This window comes from Aethalodelphis obliquidens, unplaced genomic scaffold (assembly GCF_003676395.1).
Source record: "Aethalodelphis obliquidens isolate GAN/ISIS:26980383/991018 unplaced genomic scaffold, ASM367639v1 scaffold70, whole genome shotgun sequence".
Classification (NCBI taxonomy): Eukaryota; Metazoa; Chordata; class Mammalia; order Artiodactyla; family Delphinidae; genus Aethalodelphis; species Aethalodelphis obliquidens.
The window spans coordinates 6,008,584-6,032,183 of record NW_020838014.1 but is presented as its reverse complement, the minus strand read 5'-3'; the positions used below and the strand labels follow the sequence as shown (position 1 = coordinate 6,032,183).

Sequence of the window (23,600 nt, the reverse complement as noted above, 5' to 3'; positions counted from 1 at the left end):
GAGGGAGTCCCTGATCTCACTGTATTGTATACAGCTTCAGACCACACCTAGAATTTTGCATCTAGTTCTGGCTGTCATATCTCATGAGACTGACAAACTGCAGGGCAAACAGTTTGAAACATTAGTGGTGTTTCTCCTAAAGAAGAACACGCTTTTAGCATATATGGTGCCCAAATATATGGAGTCGTCTCATGTGGACTTATTCCATGCTGTATTTTTAGAGCAGTAGTTCTTAACTATTATGACTTCTTTGGAATTCATCATAAACTACACTGAGCATCTGATGAAACAAAGCTGTGGACCCTTTTCCCAGAGGAATGCACATACAGAGGGAATTTACATGCTATTTCAGGAAGTTCACAGATCCTTGTAAGGATTGTAAACAAGATCTCCAACTGTAGAAGACAGGTCTAAGTCCAAGTGACAAGGAAGATTTGTTCCCCTTTGAGATAGGACTATCTGAAATAGAAAGGTGTTTTGTTTTTAATTTATTTATTTTATTATTTATTTTTGGCTGCGTTGGGTCTTCGTTGCTGCGCGCAAACTTTCTGTAGTTGCAGCAAGCAAGGACCACTCCTCGTTGTGGTGCATGGGCTTCTTATTGTGGTGGCTTCTCTTGCTGCAGAGCATGGGTTTCAGGTGCGCAGGCTTCAGTAGTTGTGGCACGCAGGCTCAGTTGTTGTGACTTGCAGGCTCTAGAGCGCAGGCTCAGCAGTTGTGGCACATGGGCTTAGTTGTTCCGCGGCATGTGGGATCTTCCTGGACCAGGGCTCGAACCCGTGTCCCCTGCATTGGCAGGTGGATTCTTAACCACTGCGCCACCGGGGATGTCCCAGAGATCTTTTCATCTCTGTATTTCTAACGCTTTCATATGTCAGGAATGCTTTACATATGGTCCTTGCTGAAGAAATATGTATTAAAAAAGGGATAAAAGAAATTCCATTTCACTTCTTCAACAACCTTGTGTTTTAGGTAGTGTAGTGTTTTAGGTATTTGTTTTACAAATAAAGAGGCTCAGAAATTTATCATTTTCTTAGGGTTATGCAGACTTGGAACATATATACAGGCCTTCTGACTCCCAAGTCTAGTAACCTATGTGTTGTACTAGATAATTCATTATGCTTGAGTTAGGACTGCTTTGGTGGGAAACTACTGTTACAGCTAGCCTGCATGTATTCTGAATGGTGCCTTACCAAAGCAAAGTTCCTACCTTTATATAATTCTCCTTGGCAAGGCTCTTGGCAGGTCTTAACTTTCTCTGTTTTCGTTTAGCCTGTGCCCCATATCTCATAGCTTGAGATAGGCCTTTTATGTCTCCATTTTTTATTAAAGTAATTATATGGATTAGAATTTAAAGAGACACCATCATTTTGTAGCAAAGGCTCTGAAAAGGTAGTCAAGAAGACTGGTTTTTGGTCCCAGTTCTACCAGTCTAACTCTGGCTCTGTGGCCCTCAGATAAGTCACTTGATACAGTACCACAGAGGAGTCAACTTTGAGCAGTAATTGTTGTAACAGCAGATAAAGATCAAAAGTAGGTATAAGGCCATAGTTCCTATGAGTCAGGAGTCTGGCTCGGCTGACGCTTCTGCTCGGGGTCTCCCATGGCAGCAACTTAGGTGTGGGCCGGACAGTTCATCTCTGGAGCTTGGGGGGTACTTCTAAGTTCATGTTGTTATTGGCAGAATTCAGTTTCTTGCAGTTGTGGGACTGGAGGTCCCTGCTTTCTTGCTGCCTGTCAGCTGAGGGCCACTCACAGCGCTTAGAGGCCACCTGAAGTTCCCTGCTACGTGACCCTTTCCCAACAGGGCAGCCCACTTCCTCTAGGGCAGCAGGAGAACCTCTTCTTCCATCAGCCAGCCAGTGCCTCACACCATGTAACTCAACCACAGGAGTGACATTTTTCACTTCTGCTGGGTCCTGCCACATTCAAGGGCAGGAGATTCAACCAGGTTGTGACTCTTTGGATGTCATCTTAGAATTCTGCCTGTCACAGGGTAGAAAGCCAGCCTACTCTTCCTACCTTGAAATTGTCAACCAGAAACCCAGCATGTGCTTTTGTAAATGGTCCCTCAATTAAATTCTCCTCAAATTACAAAGAAAAAAAGTAGGTATAAGGGACTTTGATGAAGCAATTTCTAGAAATTTAATTAGCACAAAGGAAATGTAAAGCTTTAAGATAAGCAGGTTAACTTGTATGTTATAAGACCTGCTTGACTTATTACACCTTAAATCTAATAGCAGAACTATAACATCTCGTTAAAAAATACACACACACACAAACAGTTGTGCCCTTTGCTCACATACTTTCTAAGCATCTGGGAAATAAATGGCTTTTAGGCTTTTGTAGCATATATGGGCCAAGAACAAATCTGAGGCTGTAACTCTTAAGTCCTTAGTTCCAAAAACTTTCTTACTTATTAAACTATTATTGAAATTTATTTCATTTGAAATCTAAGTAATATCTTCATGATAGATATACTAAGTTATTTATCTTTTTTTTCTTAGTTCATGTGCAGTTCAGTTCTTCTCCAGAAGAAACTTAAAGAAACATCTACATTTAGATAAATTTATCATGTTATTTATTCATTCAACAGAACTCTGAGTGACTACTATATGCTAGGTCCTATGCTGTATAGAAGAGGATACAGTGGTGAGAAAAAAGGCAATGGTGGTGTTCTTATTGTGTTTTCAGTTTGGAAATTTTAATGTCACACATGTCATTCTCACCAGTTACAGAGTTTTTACTACAAGTTAGGCACATGGCATCCTAGTTGGTTGCAAAGAATAGTGCACAGTACCAAAACCTTATAGCCATGATATCACTTTTTTTTTTTCTCCTTTTTGCAGAATTACTTTTCTGAGTGAACTGTGCTGCTGAGGGAATTCAGCTTGGTTACTAGTTGGCATCGTACATTGTCTTCCAAAGGAAATGCCCCAGTTATACGCTGGGAAACTATTTTGTGTAAACATTAAAACTTGGTGTCAAAGTAAATAAGATGGAAGAAAATCGGTTTTTTTTTATTTCATTTTTTAAAAATTATTAAAGCAGAATAGAGGGAGAAATGAAAAAATTTGTCACCTGACAGAAAGAGAATTAGGAAGATTTGTTCAGTCCTTCAACAAATGGGTCTCCTCTGTTTAGGCTCTCAAGACACAGTAGTGAACAAGGCAAGCAATAGGTTGATAATCAGAGTCATAAAATGTTCATTCAGTTACTACTTTTGAATGATTGCTTGCCATATTCCTAAGGTGTACTAGGCCCTAGTAATATATATATTTTATTTTAAAGATTTTTTTTTTTTTAATGTGGACCATTTTTAAAGTCCTCATCGAATTTGTTACAGTATTGCTTCTGTTTTATGTTTTGGTTTTTTGGCCCTGAGGCATGTGGGATCCTAGCTCCCCGACCAGAGATCAAACCTGCACTGCGTTGGAAGGCAACATTCTAACCATTGGACCACGAGGGCAGTCCCAAGGCCCTAGCAGTATTAATGTTAAGTTTACTTGGCCTTCAGAAAGCTCACAGTCTAGATATAAAATGCTATGCAAAGTTCACAAATAGAGGGCTGTTTAAAAGATTACAGGAGGAGCGCACAGAAGGATGGAGTTCTATACAAAGGAGATGGCTTTTGACTGGGCCATGAAAAATGAGTAGGAGTTCACTAAGAGAGGGTCATGGTGGATGAAAGGTATTCTAGTCAAAGGCAACCATGCAGGCAGAGGTAGGGTAAGTGGCATATTCGAAGTACAGCAAAGAAGCCAATGGCTAAAGCATAAGATAGGTGGGAAAAATAGCTGGAAATAGGACTAAAGGGCAGGGGTGGAGGGGTGGTTAATTGTCAGGGTGTGGAGAGCCATGCCATGGGGACTTTGGATCTTAACATATAAGCAGTGCACAGCCATCAGAAATAGTAAGGAAGGTAACATAAGATAACTCAGGCAACAGTGAATATGTAGGCTTGGAAAGAGAAACAAGAGAACAGTTGAAAACTTATTGCCAACGTCTTTGTTATCATTGAGAGCCTGAGAGCAGCTGGAAGAGAAAAGGAATGGCTGTTAAAAATATTAGCAATAGAATTTAAAACACATGATAACACATTGAAAATGCAGGATGAAGGAAGAAGTGTCAGAAGAATTCAGGATTCTAGCTTAGGTGAGTGGTTGGTTGTTGCTGTGTAACTGAAATAAGGAGTACAGGTAAAGGAGCAGGTGTTGAGGAGAGATGGAAGTCAGGTTTGGACCTGTTGGGATCAGGTTTGGACATGCTGAGTTTGAGGTCTCAGTTATCTGGGCAGATATGCCCAGCAGGCTGTAGGAAATTTCAGGTCTTTTGTTCAGAAAACAGAGTATAAAGATTTGGGAGCCATCAGCATGTGGAGTATTATCTAGCAATCAAATTAGTGAGCTCAAGAAAATATATATACCAAGAAAATTAAAAATATGGAGGACAGAACTTGGAGAGGACAATATTTTTAAAAGGTGGGGTGTGGGCATCTAGAGAGAGATTGCAGGTAAATTAGGGACTGAGAAAAGGCCACTAGGTCTCATTATTAAGAAGTTTATAGGGCTTCCCTGGTGACGCAGTGGTTGAGAGTCCGCCTGCCGATGCAGGGGACACAGGTTCGTGCCCTGGTCCGGGAAGATCCCACATGCCGCGGAGCGGCTGGGCCCGTGAGCCATGGCCGCTAGGCCTGCGCATCCAGAGCCTGTGCTCCGCAACGGGAGAGGCCACAACAGCGAGAAGCCCGCGTACCGCAAAAAAAAAAAAAAAAAAGAAGTTTATAGAGAAAGGATAAGATAGAAATTAAGAAAAAATAATTCAGTTTTGGTTCAATAGGATATTGACAGGGATAAAGAGCTGAGGAGGACTTCTCATACTGTAACTGATTAATGGAAAGGCACTTGTGCTAGACCATTCTGGTCAGAGAGTGAGGCCCCAGAGAATAAAAGGAATATACTGGATAAGGGAGAATTGTCTGGAGTCAGCATCTTCTATCGCCAGGCACTATTTACTGGCAATAAAGCAGTAAATAAAATAAAGCTCTTGCTGTTGTGGCGCTTTCGTCTAATGGATGGGGCAGGGAGGGTGGGGAGGATATACAATAAACAGGAAACCACGAAATGTCCAGAATAGTTGCTCTGTAGGAAAGCAAATCAGGGAAGAGTTTTTAAATAAGGTGATCTGGGGAGGCTTTACTGATAAGGTGTCACTGAGCACAGACCTGAATGACACGAGGAGTGATCCCTTACAGAAATAAAACTTTGAAGGGTTTGATTTTTCTTCACAATTAATTTCTTATTTATTGAATTAATCTTTCTATTCTTTTCCTTAGGCACGGTAAGGAGATTCCTCGAAATTCACGGAGAGACTATTGAAAAAGTAGTATTTGCTGTCTCTGAACTTGAAGAGGTATTTTGCTAATTATCTTGCATTGTTTAAATCTTATTTTCACTTGTAAGTGTTTGCCGCTGTCTCTTCATTATCTGTTAACTGAATTGCCAGCAGGGAAATCCTAATTATCTGTGCACATGTTCGGTAGTGGGGCTTACCATCATTTGTTGAAAAAGACTATACTGGAGACTAAAAGCAAGTCAAGAGGAGCATCTTATCCATGTTTTTCACTGGTAAACTGTTATCACGCAGTAAAATCTTATAAGGTGGAGTTGTTCTGATTTACTCACTATATTAGCTCTCAAGACAGCTCAAGGCATCGCCTTATGACCTAAGCACTGGGTGCCTGGTCAGCATAACTGGAAAACCACCACTGCTGGAAAAGCCGTGTTATCTCTGTGACCTGGAAACAGGTGACAGCCTAGCCTAGTGGCTAGTATTGAGTAAGTTGTGAGGTTTATGGTTTGTTATGTGTGGTTAGGTTTAGTATGTTACAATTTAATTTAGAGCCATTTTAGGAAATAAGTTCTTTTTTAAATCTTATTAAGCTTTATTTAGCTTTAGTGTGCTCTGTCCCATTCAGCTTGTATTACTTCTGAGTTTTGTGTCCTTGGGCAAGTTTTGTGTCCTCTCTGTGCTTTGATAAAAAATGAATACTAACAGTACTTATATCAGGAGTTTTGTGATAAATGAATTAATACATGTGAAATAGCCATTCAAAGTATATGTAGGTACATATATGAGATATAAACCATTTTGAATTTGCTGAAGTAAGACACATTTACCATGTTTGCTATCTCTTCTTGTTTCACCTGGTTTACCTATTCATTCATTCTCTCAGTGACCTATTATTGAATTCTAAGATATATCAGGTTTACTCCACTGGGTTCTGGGAATACACCAGTGGATGAGTCATGGTCGTTGTCCTCAAGGAACCCGCTGTCTGTTGGTGGGGACAGACAAGTCAGATAAGTTATGGTCATTGTGGTAAGTGCATTAATGGAGGTATGGGAAGGACAGGAGCACACAGCTCCAGCCTGGCATGGGGTTAGGAAATGCTTTCCATAGATGGTGATATGTAAGTTGAAATCATTGTAAAAGGTAACTAAAATTTTCCAAAGGAAGGGCAAATAACAGTAGTCATACAAGCATAAGCACAGGCATATAAGTAAGAAATAGCAGAAAGGGTGTAGTGTATTGCGTAAAATGTGAGGCTAGGAGTGGCAAAAATGAAAGTTAGGCAGGTGCAAGATCACTCAAGGCCTGGTATCTCATACTTTATCAGTCATACAATGGGAGAACATAGAAGAGCTCCAAGCAGACGAATGATGTGGTCTAACTTCTGTATTAGCTATGTGGAGGATGATTTTGAAGGAGAAAGACAAGTGACAAGAAGAGATAATAAGCAGTTGTAATATTCCAAGTGAGAAATGATCAGGCCTGAACAAGGGCACTGGAGGTGTTGAAATTTAAAAAAATATTAAACAAATTCAACTGGAGTTGGAGGTCACACATATGTAGGGGAAAAGAGAGAGGGAAGTTAAGGATGACTCCTAGGTTTCTGGCTTGGATGACTGGATAATGATGCCACCAGTGAGATAGCAGGTAGAAAGGGGGGAAAGTTTCAGAGAGGAGAAGGGATTGAAGACACGTTCTATTTTGAACATGTTGAATCCTAGGGGGTCAGTGTATTCAACTGATGATCAGCAGGCCATTGTGCTTGTCAGTCTGAAGCTGAGGAGTGAAGTCTGGGCTAGAGATTTGACCATGTCATAGAATAGGTTACCAAGTAAGGGACCAAGATAAGATACCCTGTTCTCAGGGAGTTTGTAGACTAATAGTTAGATAGCCAGATAAACAAAGACCACCCTGAAGTGTGGCAAGTGCTGTGCTGGGAGTGTACATCACAGTGCTGTGGCAGTCTATCAGGGCACCTAAGCCAGACCCAGGGGAACAGAGAAAAATTCTTCACCTGCAGTATACCTGAAAAAAATAGTCATTAATGTTTATCATCTAGGTCCAATGGACTTTTTTTTAAAAAGTCGTTTTAAGAATAATTTATTGAATAATAAAGGGATAATAAAAAACAATTTGATAAGGTATTTCAGTAAGAATTGAAATGTAACCAACCTTTTTATATCAAGTAAATTTTGTTGCACAAACATCGTAAAAGATGAAAGAATACTGTCACATCTTTCTAGTAAAATGTTCTTATCACAAAATCCTGTATGGTCAAGTTCTTCCTATAGTGACTCACTGAATGAGAATGCCATATTTCTACTTTGCCCATGGAAATATGTTGTTGACTCATAGGTTCTTGAATTTGAGAAGATTAATCTAGGATATTGTCATCGGAAGACTCAGTGTCTGAGATTCACTTCATATGATCAATCTTAACCTCATCTTTAAATGAAATGCTGCTGTCTGTGTCTTTACATTCACCTTTGATTCCTTTAATAATTCTGAAACGTCATCTTTGTTCAGTTCTCTTTGCTATTTTGGGCTGAAAATGAAAAAGTCTGAATTCTCAAATCTTTCCAATGAAAGTTAAAAACAGATTACAGACTACACATAAGAATAGAGGTGAAAAAATTCTTAACAAAATATTAGCCAACTGAATCCAGCAACATATAAAAGGATTATGTAATATAACATCACCAAGTGGAATTTATCCCAGGAATGTTAGCTATGTTTTTGTATATAAAAAAATCCTAAGACGTCCACAAAAAAGCTATTAGAAGTAATGGAGCTCAGCAGGGTTACAGGACATAAGATCAATATAAAAAATAGTGTTTCTACACACTAGCAAAGAATAATCCAAAAATGAAATTAAGAAAACAGTTGCATTTACAGTAGCATTAAGAAGAATCAAATATTTAAGACTAAACTTAACAAAAGAAGTGTAAGGCTTATACATTGAAAACTGCAAAATATATTTGAAGAAAAATTTAAAAGACCTTAATAAATAGAAAGATATCCTGTTTATGGATTGGAAGACAATATTGTTAAGATGGCAGTATTCCCCAAATTGTTCTACAGATTCAGCAAAATCCCTATCAAAATCCCAACTGAGTTTTTTGTAGAAATTGACAAGTTGATTCTGAATTTCACATGGATATGCAAGGGACCCAGGATAGTCAAAACAACCTTGGAAAAAAAGAACAAAGTTGAAGGATTCACACTTAACTTATTTTGAAACTTACTCCAAGCACAGTAAGTAAGACTATGTTGTACTGACCTAAGAATAAACATATAGATCAGTGTAATAGAATTTTGACATGGCTGCCAAGACAATTCAATGAAGAAAGAATAAATAGTCTGATAAACAAATGGTATTGGAGCAACTGGTTATCCACATGCAAAAGAATGAAGTTGAACCCCTACTTCACCCATATAAAGGAAATTAGCTCAAAATGTATCTAGGGACTAAGTATGAGACCTAAAACTATAAAACTGTTAGAAGAAAACATAGGTATAAATCTTCATGACCTTGGCTTAGGCAGTGGTTTCTTAGATATGATGTGATGTCAAAGACACAAGCATCCAAAATAAAAATAGGTAAATTGGTCACTCTTATAATTCAACAGTAAAAAGACAAATCACCCAATTTTAAAATGGACAAAAGTTGGTATTTACCCAAAGGAGTTGAAAATTTATGTCCTCACAAAAAACTACAAAGGATGTTTATAGCAACTTTATTAATATTTGCCAAAACTTGTAAGCACCAATATGTTGGTAGGTGAATGGGTAAATAAACTGTAATACATCCAGACAATGGAATATTATTCAACACTAAGAAGAAATGAACTATCAAGCTATAAAAAGATATGGAGGGACCTTAAGTGCATATTACTAAGTGAAAGAAGCCTAGCTGGGACTTCCCTGGTGGTGCAGTGGTTAAGAATCCACCTACCAATGTAGGGGACACGGGTTCGAGCCCTGGTCTGGGAAGATCCCACATGCCGCGGAGCAACTAAGCCCGTGTGCCACAACTACTGAAGCCCGCGCACCTAGAGCCCACATGCCACAATTACTGAAGCCCGCGTGCCAAGAAGCCCGTGCTCCACAACAAGAGAAACCACTGCAATGAGAAGCCCACACACTGCAACAAAGAGTAGTCCCCACTCGCCACAACTAGAGGAAGCCCGCGTGTAGCAACAAAGACCCAATGCAGCCAAAAATAAATAAATAAATAAATTTATTAAAAAAAAAAAAAAAGATGCCTATCTGAAAAGGCTGCATACTATATGATTCCAACCATCTGATGTTCCAGAAAAGGCAATACTACCAAGACAGTAAAAAGGTCAGTGGTTGCCAGAGGATGGGGGAGGGATGAATAGAGCACAGAGGATTTTTAGGGCAGTGAAAATACTCTTTATGGTACTATAATGATGGATACAAGTCATTATACATTTGTGCAAACCTGTAGAATGTACAACACCAAGAGTGAACCCTAATATAAACTATGGGTGATTAGACGTGTTAGTGTAGGTTCATCAGTTATAACAAATGTACCACTCTGGTGGGAGTTGGTGATAATGAGGGAGACTGTATGTGTGAGGGCTGAAGGGATATGGGAAATCTCTCTACCTTCTTCCCAATTTTGTTGTGAGCCTTAAACTGCTATGAAAAAAATAAAATCTTAAAAAATGGGCAAAAGTTTTGAATAGACAAGCACATGGGAAGATGTTCTATAACATTAACCAATAAGGGAATATAAATCAAAATCACAGTGAGGTACCACTTCACACTCACTAGTGTGACTTTAATTACAAAGGCAGACAATAACAAGAGTTAGGATGTGGAGAAATTGGAGCCCTCATACATAGCTAGTGAGAACGTAAAATTGTGCAGCTGCTTTGGAAAACAGCCTGGCAGTTCCTAAAAAAGTTAAAAAGAAATTCCAGTCTTAGGTATATGCAGAATAGAATTGAAAACATACGTCCACACAAAAACTTGTACACAAATATTCATATCAGCATTATTCATAGCAGCCAAAATGTGGAAACAACCTAAATGTCTGACTTACTGATAGATGGACAAACAAAATATGGTATATACATACAATGGAATATTAACCTGTAAAAAGAATGAAGTACTGATATATCCTGTAGCATGGGTGAACCTTAGAAACATTATGCTAGGTGAAGAAAGCCAGACACAAGAACCATATACTGTATTCCATTTTAATGAAATGTCTGGAATAGGTAAATCTATACAGACAGGAATGTTAGTGGTTGTCAGGGGCTTGGGGAAGGAGGGATGGAGAATGACCCAGCTAATGAGCTTAGATTTTCTATTTGAGATGATGAAATGTTCTGGAATTAGATAGTGGTGATGATTACACAACTTCGTGAATATACTAAAAACCAGTGAATCGTATACTTTAAAACGTGAATTTTATGGTACGTGAATTATATCTGTTTTTTAAAAAGGCTGCAAAGATGTTGTGTCTAGTCTTTTTTTTTAATTGAGTACAGTTGACTTACAATCCAGTCTTCTTATGTACCTCATATAATATACTTATTTACATGAAAGATGATGAAGTATTGCAGGTGACATAATGGGAAAACTGACAGATAATGATTTCTCTGCCCTTCTAGGCAATTCCATCGTTCTTTTGGTTTCTTATTATTCTATTGTAGTCTTTTCTGGTATAGTTGGGGATAATTGATGAATAATGATAAAATAATTCTAGGATGATGAAAAAGCAAAATGCTTCAAGATATAGGAAAAATAAGAGCACTAAGTATCTATAATGTATCATGGATTTAGGAATGAGTCCAATGGACCAACCCATATGGAAATTATAAGATAGAATGAGTTTTATTCTCTTTTTTTAAGTGAGATATATCTTTATTCTTTGAGAAATCGCTAAGAAAGAATGGAAGTCATGAAATAGCAATCCTTCACAAAGAGTTAGAACTGTTAAAAAAAAAAATCTCAAAAACTAAACGTGGGTCCAGTGGACCCTGATGGCACACTGAGGATTAGGGAAGTGGTGTCTGAGCTGAATATCAGACACTAGTGAGGTGAAGGAGGGGCTGGGGACAGGGGTCACAGAACTTTTCATTCCGGGTTCAGTGACCTGGAACTGCCAGGATGGGAATCATGCTCAACTTGAGTGACTAACAAACCCTGATCCTTAACACAAGAACTGATTGAGGGTCCCAGGCAGCGTACAGTCTGAGCTTAGAAGTGGTGTGGCCTTTCTCCGTGATGAAGGCTGTCTTCACGGTGTAAGGAACAACACTAAGCACTGCTGGTGCCTGCTTCGTTACTTCGTTAGTTTTCACACAGTGTTTGGCTTTTCTCACACAGGCTACTTACCGAAAGCTGCTACCTCTGTACTTCCCAAGGTCATTAAAGGAGGAGAGTTGCTCATTGCCATACCTACCTGCAGATATTGGAAACGCAGAAGGGGAGCCTGTGGTACCCGAACGGCAGATAAGAATAAGTGAAAAACCTGGTGCCCCGGAGGGTGAGTTCTCCTTTTCTTACTTTCCCTCTTAAGGAAGCAAAGGCTCTGGTAAACATCAGCCACCGAAGAAGTAGGAAGTTCAGCCTGACCCTTGGGAGGCTATTAGTGGGACACTAAGATCAAGACCAACTTAGGCGTTTTTAGAGTCTTATTCTTGTTGAGGTTTACTCTTTAAATGTAAAAAATATATATATGTATTATATATATATATATATAATGTCAAGTCTGTGTTAGGCAGTAGAGATTCAGAGGTGGATATGACAACATTTTTACCCTCACGAAGTTTATAGTTTCATGCAGGACACTGTTGAGGAAGCAGTCAAGTATATTATCATCTAAAATTTTCAACTGTGTCCTCTGAAAGCCATACCTAACATTAAATACTGAAACAAGAATGCTGTTTTGTTTTGTTTCTTTAGGTTACATACCCCTGTAGATTGAAGTGATAGTAGAGCAGGGTAGGATGGGAGCTCCTCTGAAGCTGTTCTGTATGACAGCTTGTACTGATCTTCTTGGATACGTGTTATTGGAGACATGCCTCACAAGCTTCATGGCTGGAACTTGATCTCAAAATTCAGCAGTTTAAGAATTACTGTGAGATTCCTGCTGTGAACACTTTTAAATGAGCATCAAGTTAAAATCTATAGAAGGCTACTCATGTCTTTTTTATCACCAGTATTTTTATCAGAAAATGTCTGTGAACCAAGCTTTCCTGGAGGGGTACTCATGTACTTTTAGGGAGCCACCAATAGAGTACAGCCTTGAAATGTGCCCAGCATCATTTGGAAATCCTCATAATTGTGACTACCACAATAGAATATAATTTTTCTTAAATGCGTAAAATGTGTTTTATATGACAAGGGGTAATAAAAAGCAAAATCGGGCAGTCATTAGCCAAAAGGTTCCCTTCTGTCCCCCATCCTCAAAGACTGCTCGATTTGCATCCATATCTCAGAAAATATTGTTACCTCATAGGCTCTAGTGTTCATAACTATTTTCAGTTAGAATATAGAATCTGTTAAAATAGATGTAAAATCAGCCTTACCTGAGGGATTGAGAGAAGATTCATTCATGGGTATTTTTTTTAATAAAGGCACACTCAGCCCTTGCCTGTCACAGTTTGAGGAGCAGTGGTATAGACGTGAGGAGGTCCCAGCTGAACGGCCTCAGGTGGTGGCATTGCCTTGGGAAGCTCCCCTGCCATGGTCCAAGGATTTTGTTTGTTTGCTTTTCTTTCTTTAAAAAAGAATTTTTTTAAAACAGATCTAGTGAGGCAGTGGGGAACACGTTAAGAGATGATCCATTCCCAAGGGACTGGCTGCTAGCCAAACGTAAAATGATCATATGGATAAATCAGAAAGGTAACATTAATTTGTAGTGAGAACTGTAACTCGTATGTACCAGAATGATTATGTAGGCATGACCAGTGTAGAAAATCAGACCGCTAGTCAAAACATATCTTAGTGAATGCGGATCACACCCTGAAATCCTGGTCCATCCATCTTCCTTCAGGGGTTCCCTGACAAAAGGACTGAAGATTATGTACCAGCCAGTCAAGTGCTCCCTTCTTAAACAATTCTGGATAAATGACCCCAAACACTTTTTCTTTCTATTTCCCTTTGGTTAGGTGTTGTGCTACAGTTCATCTTTAAACCCACATACAGTATAATTGCTTCTATCTTTTTGTTTATTATTACGTTCTACTCTTCTCTTCCTAAGGTTACACCTAGGTCCCCTTGATTTGATTTCATGTGTTCCTAAAACTTCCATCCCACATGGACAGGTGGTTTCTTTCATTATTTCAGTTCTTCAAACGCCTGAATCTGATTTCAGTTTCATTCTCAAAAAATAACCTTAACCCTGTTTTTTTGAGTTTCTGTGCACTCATCCCTGTAGCAGCATTCACAGTCTGTTTGTAGCATTTACTGTCAAGTTTTGCCATCTCTATTGATAGTATTTTTGTTGCAGACAACCAAGAAGAGGAGGATGAAGGCTTGGGAGTTGATCTCTCTTTCATTGGCTCTCATGCTTTTGCTCGAATGGAAGGAGATATTGATAAGCAAAGAAGACTGATCCTTCAAGGACAGTTATCAGAGGCAGCCCTGCAGAAGCAGCATCAAAGAAAGTAAGGCAAACCCCTTTGGACTGACAGACACATAAGGACATGAGAAACAAGAAAGGGCCTACCTCTGCTAAATGATCTACACGTAACATGGTCTCATTTATTCTTCATGGCAATCCACTAAGAAAGATATGTCCCCACTTTGTAGATGCAGAAATTCAAAGTTAATATCAGTGGACACTGTTAGTATGTGATGAAGTCAGTGTTCAGATGCATCTCTGATTTCAGAGCTCCTACTCTTTCTCCTGCGATTGTAGTGTCTTTGGGTGAGATTATATTCTAAAAGCAGAAAATAGGGGAAGGGAAAAACCAAGTCACAAAGTTTTTACTTAACATTACTATATTTATAATTAAAGCATAATCTATGGTTGTATTAACGTTAAAAGAGCTTTATTTCCCCCTGATTTATCCCAGGGACCTTATAAAGCCATTCCATTTCTTTCAGGTGTTTTCTAAAGCAATTCTGAATAACTCCTTTTTGAAACATAAAGAAAAGCAGCTTTTGTACTTCTGGGTAAGCTTGTCCAAGGATTAACAAACAGTCCTTGGAAAGCTAGCTGCTTTTCAAAAAATGTTAAAGGAAAGGAAAAATCATACACCATAATTGATTAATATTCATTATCTTATAGGGTTAGTTGAGGAGATAACATCTCATAGGGTTGTTGTGAGTGTTAAATTAGATAATGTAATGAGCTTAGCACAGTACCTGGTACTTAGCAAGCTCTTAAAATTGGTCACTGCTGTTCTCTTCAATACTGAGCAAATTATGGTCTATTTTACCTTTGAGCTTTGGTACTTGCCATCCCTTTGGACTGGAATACTCTCGTTCTTCAATTCCTGCTCATTCTCCAGGTTTCAGCTCAGAAGTGATTGCCTCTAGAAACTTATCTCCCTGGAGATAAGTTGGAATAGACAGAATAGAAGTCTGGAATCAATGCCTCCTCTGTATGCTTTTTTTTTTCCTTTTTTTTTACATCCTATACTTAAACAAAGGATAGCCTAGCACTTATCACACTATACTGTAATGATGTGTGGTTGTTGTTAGTCTCCATGTATAAAGTGGGAGTCAGACTAGACGATCTCCGGAGTCCCTTATAGAATTAGAATTTTGTTTTTCCTGAGTTCCTGGTCTTCACTTTATTCTCCCTTTTTTAAAAAAAAATAAATTTATTTATTAATTTTTGGCTGCATTGGGTCTTTGTTGCTGCACACGGGCGTTTCTCTAGTTGCAGCAAGCAGGGGCTACTCTTCGTTGCAATGCACAGGCTTCTCATTGCAGTGGTTTCTCTTGCTGCAGAGCACAGGCTCTAGGCATGTAGGCTTCAGTAGTTGTGTCACACGGGCTCAGTAGTTGTGGCTCACGGGCTCTAGAACGCAGGCTCAGTAGTTGTGGTGCACGGGCTTAGTTGCTCTGTGGCACGTGGGCATCTTCCCAGACCAGGGCTCGAACCCATGTCCCTTGCGTTGGCAGGTGGGTTTTTAACCACTGCACCACCAGGGAAGTCCAGTTCTCCTTTTATTTTCATGAACAAAAGCTAATTAGTCACTAGGGGGCACCAACGAACAGCTTTTCTAAAGGCAAGCACAATCGAACGACAGTTTCAGTGGTTTCTAAACTTGGCCATGTGTACGAATCATCTGGCAAACATTTTTCTTTAAATACAGTGACTGGGCTTTCCCTCACATGACTGGGATTTGGCCTCTATATATATTTTAAAACTTTTTCACATCATGATTCATGCACAACTAGATTTGGGTACCTGTTTTTTGGACTAGGGCAGTGGTTCTCAAACTGTTTGGTCTCAGGTCCCCTTTGCATGCTTAAAAATTATTGAGGACCCCAAAGAGCTTTTGTTTTTACCTGGCTTATACCCACTAATATTTATCATATGATAAATTATTTGTTAATTCATTTAAAAATAACCCATTATGTTTTTATGAAAAATAACTATTTTTTAAGTTAGTGAGAAATGCAGTGTTTTACGTTTTTGCAGATATTTTAATGTTTGACTTAATAGAAGACAGCTGGATTCTCATATCAGCATTCAATACTTTGTTTTGGGTGAAGTATATGAAGAAAATTTGACCTCATTCAAATACGTAGTTGGAAAAAGGTGTATTTTAATAGCCTTTTCAAATAGTTGGGAATATTCTTTGATAGTACACCATAACTCAATAAATGGTAGTTTCATAATGTTGTAATATGGAATCTCAAACCATATTTATGGATTTTTGTTTGTTTTAAAATGTGTTGTTTTATCCTGCACTTTGAGTAGATTTTATAATAGGAATTTAGAGCATGAATTTACAATGTGATGTGTTGGTCTTTTGGAAAATATTGACTCACGTAATTATTCAGTTGTTCCAAATATTGACACATTACATTACACAATATCAAAAACTTATATTTGATAATATCACCACTGAGCTCATCAGAAAAGTCCTTAAGTATTAGAAACTGTTAGCTTCTGGTGGTGGATACAAATTTTCTAACATTATATTTGTATTTTAAAGCTTGAATTTTATCAGTGGTAACAAATACTGTTGGTTTCTTTTCTTGAAATGGCAGGGTCACTTTATTCATTTTTGACAAAACATCTGCCAAATACTCATGTTAAATAACCACAGTGTGTCTGCCAGTCATTAGTTGAAGAAAAATGGTGTTCCATGAAATAAAGCAACTGGTTCAGCTTGCAAGTCAAACAACTAGATCTTTTCTTCAGGACAACCTCATGCTTTGGTCTGCAGAAATGCTTTGTGTGTTCTTCCCATTTTGTGACACATTAATATTAAAAAGATGTATTTCCAAGGGTTAATGAATAAAATTAATAATTTTTTCTTCCTCATCAAAGACATTCTTAAATGAAACTGGCTTTTTTTTTCCTGTGAGTATTTTGGCAATTAAGAACACAACGACTACTAGTACAATCTGGTGCTTCCACCTGAATTCATGCTAAAGCAGCAGTAGTTTTATCCAACAGTTGCTTTTGCACCATCAGTGCAGATGTCAACACAGTGAAAAAACAAATGTTTTGGTGTTATTATGAAAATAGTTTTGACCTTGTAAAACCCCTTGAAAAAGTATTGGGACTATGCACCACACTTTGAGAAGCACTGGTCTGTGGTCTCTCAGCAGTACATTATAGTTGAAAGGAGTTTTGGTAATTATCTGATGCAGTTTTCTGAAATGTAGTATAAAGTGTATAAGCATTAGAATTACCAGGGGTGCTTGCTAAAAATTCATAGGCCCCACACCAAACTTCCTGAATCAGAACCTCTGTGGGAAGGCCTCAGGAATCATCCTTCTAAGGTTTCTTAGATGATTTCTTAGATGATTTTGTACCTGATCTGGTCTGATCCCTCTAATTTACAGAAGGGTGAATTGATCACCAAGAGTGATTTGACCAGAGTTACAGCTAATTGAAGATGAGCCTTCAAGATGGCAACTGCAGCTCATCTCCCTTCTCTACTACCATCTCCAGGCACCTACACAGACCAGCTTCAGAGAAGCTGGGAAGGGACCAGACACACTTTGTTTTCATATACAGAGAACTGCTTTGTTACCACCTTTCTCAAATCAGTTACCCTATTCTCTCCTCTCTCTTTTCCCTCTCTCTGTCTCTCTCTGTCTGTGTCTCTGTCTGTCTGTCTGTCTGTCTCTCTCTCTCTCTCTCTCACACACACACACACACACACACACACACACACACACCTTTTTAATTTTTGCATGAGTGATACAGATAAAGTGGCATTTGTTTTTGTCTGGACTGGATACTTGCCTGTCTGTATTGCTCTATTTAATGAGATTTGTTTCACTTAATAATGACTAGTTCAAGCCAGTTTAAAATGAATCTGTATTTACTGAGTCCATGCTTTCTGGAAAGGGGTCATCAGCAAAGGGGTAGGTTCTAGGAAGGAATATGAATACAGCATGTAAAGCATTGTCCTTCTTTTTGGTAGAAGGCCATGATCTTGAGATTCAAGTTAGTCACATAGTTGACAGTTTCCAGTCGGTTCAGGAAACATTGGATATTTACTCTGTACAAGATAATATTCTAGAACTGAAATATACAGATAAAGAAAGTAGTCTCTCTAGTCTAGAAATTCATGAGTGAGCCACACTACCCTCACATGTCATGGTGTGTTCTGTGCGGCGCTGAGGTTGTTGTGCACATCCAATTAACACATAGCTACAGGCTTGGGGAAGAGCACAGCCTATGGTTCCCAGAGCTTGAACCAAGAAACAAAGGCGTGGTACCCCTGCCACTCACTTCCCTTGAGTGATAAGTTACATCTGAGTCAAAAGATTTTCAGATTTCCTATTCATGTGCCCCATGTCTGTGATAATTCAAGATGAGGTCTTGTCAGCAGCTCAGAAGTGTGACCCAGGAAACCTAGACCCTTTCAGGGAGCCCATGAGGGCAAAACTCTTTTTATAATCTTACTAAGAATTATTTGCTCTTTTCATTCTCATTCTTGTAGTGTTCCATAGAGTTTTCCAGAGAGTGCTTAATGTGTGATATTGCAGTAGGTTAAATGCAGAAGCAGATGTAAGAATCTAGCATAAATTAAAGAGATTTGCAAAAATGTAAGAGTGTAACTCTTCTCCCTAAATATAGCTTATTTAAAAATAAAAAGTTATTTGTGTTCACATAATAGGTTTTTATTATTTTTGAATTAATAAATATTTTTTATAAATCTCTCTTTTTATTTCTAAAATGGTAAATATTGGTAGGTGTAACTGACATAAATATGAAAGGGTCCTGAGACTCAAAAGTTTGAGAATTGATGACTAATTGTTTAGGAATTTACTATATAACTGAGCTGTAGGTCATCTGTTTACATACTCTGCCATGGCTACATGTTTAAGACTGTAGTTTAAAATTTTTATTTCTCTTACTCTTTCTAAATCAGGATTTTATTTACACAGGTTGAGTTTGGTTTCTGTTATGTTTGTTGATCAAGTTGAACAAATGATAAATTTTTTTAAATCTCTTAGGAAGTAAGTAGATCTTTAGTTAGAATTATCTTTTTGAAAGCCTTCAATTCTTCCTTCAGTAACAAAACCAATGGTCACATGGATCGGCTGTAGGGTTAGATCATTCCTTTCATAGCATTGCCTTGTCTCTGTGTAATAATTCGCTTGAACATCTAAAATAATTAGACATGTTGTCTAGGTCTTGATTAATATTTCCAGGTCTTCCATCCAGTTGTGACAGAGTTTGGGCATATCACTCTTAAAATTATTTCACAAGAACTTTCTTCTTTTTCATTAGTGTTCCTTGGTTGGCTTAAGATCCAGTTGCCTATAACTCTTATGTCATTTCTCACAGTAAAAACTTTATCTCATTCATTATTAAATATTTATTGAGCGCTTACTAACGTGCCAAGCTAGAAACATAATAAAGTGTCACGCAAGGCACATACAGCCCCAGGCCTCATTGAGCCTAGGGTCTTGCAAAGGAGAGAAATGTTAAACTAATTATTGTATGAAAAATGTATTTAAATTACAGGGTGCAATAAGAGCGTATAACAAGGATTTTAACTAAGTCCAGTGTGGGATAGTTGCATCAAGTCAGGAAAAGCTTCTGTTAATTAATTCTATTTTGTACATCTGAGTTCCAGTTTAAAATTTTTTTTTTCTTCACAGTTCATTGAATACATAGTTACTGAGTGTCAGGAACTACCCTAGAAATTTGCTAGAAATATAGAGACAACTAAGACATAGTCCCTATCTTGAGGTCCAACAGAGTAGAAGCAAATATTGCAGTGAGTGGGTAAAGCCTTGTGCTGATCTTTGTGATATAAAGAAGGGAGAAGTTAGTTCTATAACAGGCCTGGACCTTGCCTCCACTTCCGCTCACTCCACCCCCAGCCCCCACTCCTACCCCTGCCAGTCCCCACCTCAGCGTACATACTTGATTGATACAGTATTCAGATGTCTGCTGTATTGCTTATCTCACTGGGTCTTATTACAATGTTAGTTGTCTTTGTAATATGTCTATCTCATATATTCAACCTCAACTCTGAAGCCAAGGGCCTTTTATTATTCTTCTCAGGCCTCCAAAATACCTTGAATAATACTCATTTTTATTCAACAAAGATTTGAGTCCTTGCTATGATGCAGGCATTGCATTTATGCAATAAATCTTTGAAAATGAGCTAATGAATACACAGAGAGTATAGAAAATAACAGGTATTTACTGAATTCCTGTTACATGTTCTGTGCCATGACCTGTGGTGCTCATAAGACTTTTAAGACATATTATTCTGTTTAGTCTTGATGTGTGGAGATGGCTTAATCATAAAACAATTAGAAAGCAGGACAATAGGGGAGTTAGTGTAAATAACCTCGGAAATAGCTCTTTATGAAAATATGGAATAGTACATATGAATAGGGAGAACTACAATAAACACAGATCCTTTCTTGACTTGCAAATTATATCTTAAACTAAAATTAAAAGTTATTGTCTTTGAATTCAATTTGCACAGGTGGGCATGTTTCTAAATTTAAAAACATAGACTATAGAACTATGCAATACTAAGTATTGTTTTCACAAACAATAACAATTTCTGTGAAACTAGCAGGCATATCACTTGTTGATTACAATCCGTATGTAATAGACTTCCTATTAAATATCCTTAGTTGTGTGATTGTACTTCATAGCTGAAAGGTATCCTACATAAACACCGTTTTGCAAATGAGGAAACTGTGGTCCGTAGGGGTGAAACTACTTTACTGAGATTGCATAGAAAGTGACAGCGTGAGGACCCAAGTATCCTCTCTTCTGGTTTAGTTTAGTTTGTTTGTTTGTTTGTTTTCATGTTGTGGGATGTTGCCATATGTGACCTAGATGCTTCAGAGTTGCTTTTCATGCATTTAGGTACCTTGAAAGCTTTTTTCACAATTAAGTAAGTGGCACTTTGAATTTTAAGACAGTAAGTATGAAATAGTAGAAAAAGTACTGACCTTTCCAGCAAACTGGAGACTTGAGTGCAACTTCAAATTCAACTCTACCATTAACTGGTAACTCTAAGATTAATTTGACCTTTTTCAGATCGCTTCCACTCTTGGAGATCTTTACGTTTCTTCCAGTTTCAGTATCCTCTTAGCCAAAGCCAAACTGCCATCTTTATGATCTGGTATATAGAGTATCAGCACAGCTACTTTGATTAGCCAGTCATTAAATAAGCCTGGACTTCCCAGAAAAAATTACCTACTTTCTTTGTAGTCCAACATAACATGTACAACACTACCTGGTTTTCTTCTGAAAAGTAAACTTCTTGAGGGTCTGACCACGTCTGTTCACTAGAGAATTCTCAATACCTCTTGTGTAGTAACCACTCAATAAGTCTTTGTTGGATTAGTGAACATCTGTTGCGGAGAACTGCTATTGCTTTAGGCCTTCTTTGCTTTTTTTTTTTTTTTTAGTAGGGGAAGATAATAGTATTTAAAAACAATGTTAGAATACTTGGTATCTTAGCCAATTATATGAGTAGTCTTCATTTGCTCGTAAAGGATTTTTAAAAATCATCTAGTGTGAATACCTTCCTTTCTCAGTAACTCATTTTTTTTTTTTTAATCAATAACAGAGTAGAGATTCTGCATGGTGTAACAGCCTCTTTAACTCCTTTCTCATTATAATAAAACATTATTCTTTAAGAACACAGACAGATAAAAACAGGTCTCATTTATAAATTTACAACTGTTTATTACAATAATTATATCCTTTATTTCTCTAGTTATAATCGCTGGTTGTGTCAAGCAAGATCTGAGGATCTATCTGATATTGCTTCTCTAAAAGCCTTATACCAAACAGGTGAGCTTAAGGATATGGTAACTTATTCTTTTACTGATTAAGAACCTTACTTAGCATGTTATTAGAGACTTCACTTTTCTCTGATTTTGTCCATTTTATCTCTGAATAAATTTTTTTTGTACAATGGAAGATAGTTTTTGCTCATCATCAAGATCTTCAAAATAGCATCTCAACCTATAAGATTTTCAGCTAGTAATTCTACATTGGCCAACTTCATTTCTTCTCAGTGTCCTTTTTCCTATCTTTTAATTTTTTTTCTACTTTTAAAAGTACCATAATCCTGCTGTACAAAATTCAAACCTTACATAAATAAATAACGGAGACAGTAAAAGTTATCAGATTCCCCCTTTATATTTCTTTTCCAGGCAGTACTCGTTAATTTTCAGATTTGAGTTCCATTTAGTTTTTCCTGGATCACTGATGTTATTAAAAGTTGTAGTATGCTTAAACAAAAAGCTATTTATAAAAAAATCTTTACCCTCAACCTTACCTTTGGCTGTCCCTGATTTAAAACCTGTAAGAGGGCTTATCTTAAAAGTAAGGGCAGTCATCAAAACTTCATGAAGCTGGGAAAAAAAAGAAAAGAAAGGTGATGTTTTCCACATACTAAAAGAAATCTGAAGATGAAATCTGAAAAACTTATGTTCCTGGTTTTCAGTCTTTCACATTTGTGTAGAATATTTTTATAAGGTCAGAGCCCAGGACAGATAATATTCTTGGAATAAAGTTTCTGGGTGCTGATTACATTTCCTGTTTGTAGGTGTTGATAACTGTGGTCGCACAGTAATGGTGGTAGTTGGAAGAAACATTCCTGTAACATTAATAGATATGGACAAGGTAAGCCATTAAAAAGCTTTGTTTTATAAATATGTTGATTTAAAAAATAAGTAGGACATGAATTTGGAATCAAGGCTTAGAATATGAGACAGAATTGTGTATCTGTGATAGAGTAGCAGCCCTGATTCTGCAAGTTGGCACATAGCATTTCAGTAAGGGGTTTGGTTTTGCGCTCTGGGAGAAACGGAAATACTGAATTGCCATACTGTGATCTCCAAAAATGCAGCTGCTTTGTTTTGGATATGATGTAACTGGCAAGTTTTTGGTTGGACTCATTCTGTATTATAACTGTACTAATAATCAAATTCTGCTTTTCTTGAAACAAGAAACATTAACTCTTTTATCTCTCTGAAGAGAAGAAGTAGTTAACCCAAGATGTCATAATTTCGTAATCCCTTCTTTTGGAGGTAAAGGACAGAAATAGATGATTCATAGCAGAAGAAATGGTATTACTGGTAAACAAAGTGTTCAACCTGATTAGTAGTAAAAAAAAAAAAAAAAAAGTGAATTAAAATGAGATCTCTTTTTTCACCTTCAAAACTAGCCATTACTTTTACTTTTTTTGTTTTTTTTTTGATAGATAAGAAGTGATTTATTAGAATAGGACACTTGTGAGGCTTACAGGCGGGTGGGCGAGAAGGTGCTGCACCCCGAGACCTTAGTGGGCTACAGTTTTATAATCAAAGGAAAAGTGGTGAGGGGGAGAAGACCACCTTCTTCCTCATTCTGAGTAGACATCACGCTTCTGTTGTCATTTCCTCCTCCATGTCAGGCGGGGGAGTTTTCTTGTCCCTTCATGGTCCAGCTGGGACTGTCATCAAAATTAGCCATTACTTTTAAATAATAATCATTGTTACCAAAGATGAATTGAAACTGTCAAAGTGGTCACACCCACTGACCCATTAATCCCATTTCTGAGAATTTGTACTAAGGAAATAATCCTAGG

At 37.7% G+C, this 23,600-nt stretch overlaps 1 protein-coding gene across 3 annotated transcripts in view; it reads left to right on the top strand.

Moving 5' to 3' along the window:
* Positions 1 to 23,600, top strand: part of GDAP2 (ganglioside induced differentiation associated protein 2) — a 71,168-nt gene that overhangs the window by 29,415 nt on the left and 18,153 nt on the right. For all 3 annotated transcript variants that reach the window (XM_027091143.1, XM_027091144.1, XM_027091145.1), the window contains exons 6-10: positions 5,336 to 5,412; positions 11,716 to 11,875; positions 13,844 to 14,000; positions 21,741 to 21,817; positions 22,578 to 22,654. In XM_027091143.1, coding sequence (XP_026946944.1) covers positions 5,336 to 5,412; positions 11,716 to 11,875; positions 13,844 to 14,000; positions 21,741 to 21,817; positions 22,578 to 22,654 — 548 coding nt within the window. The remainder of the gene's footprint in view (positions 1 to 5,335; positions 5,413 to 11,715; positions 11,876 to 13,843; positions 14,001 to 21,740; positions 21,818 to 22,577; positions 22,655 to 23,600) is intronic.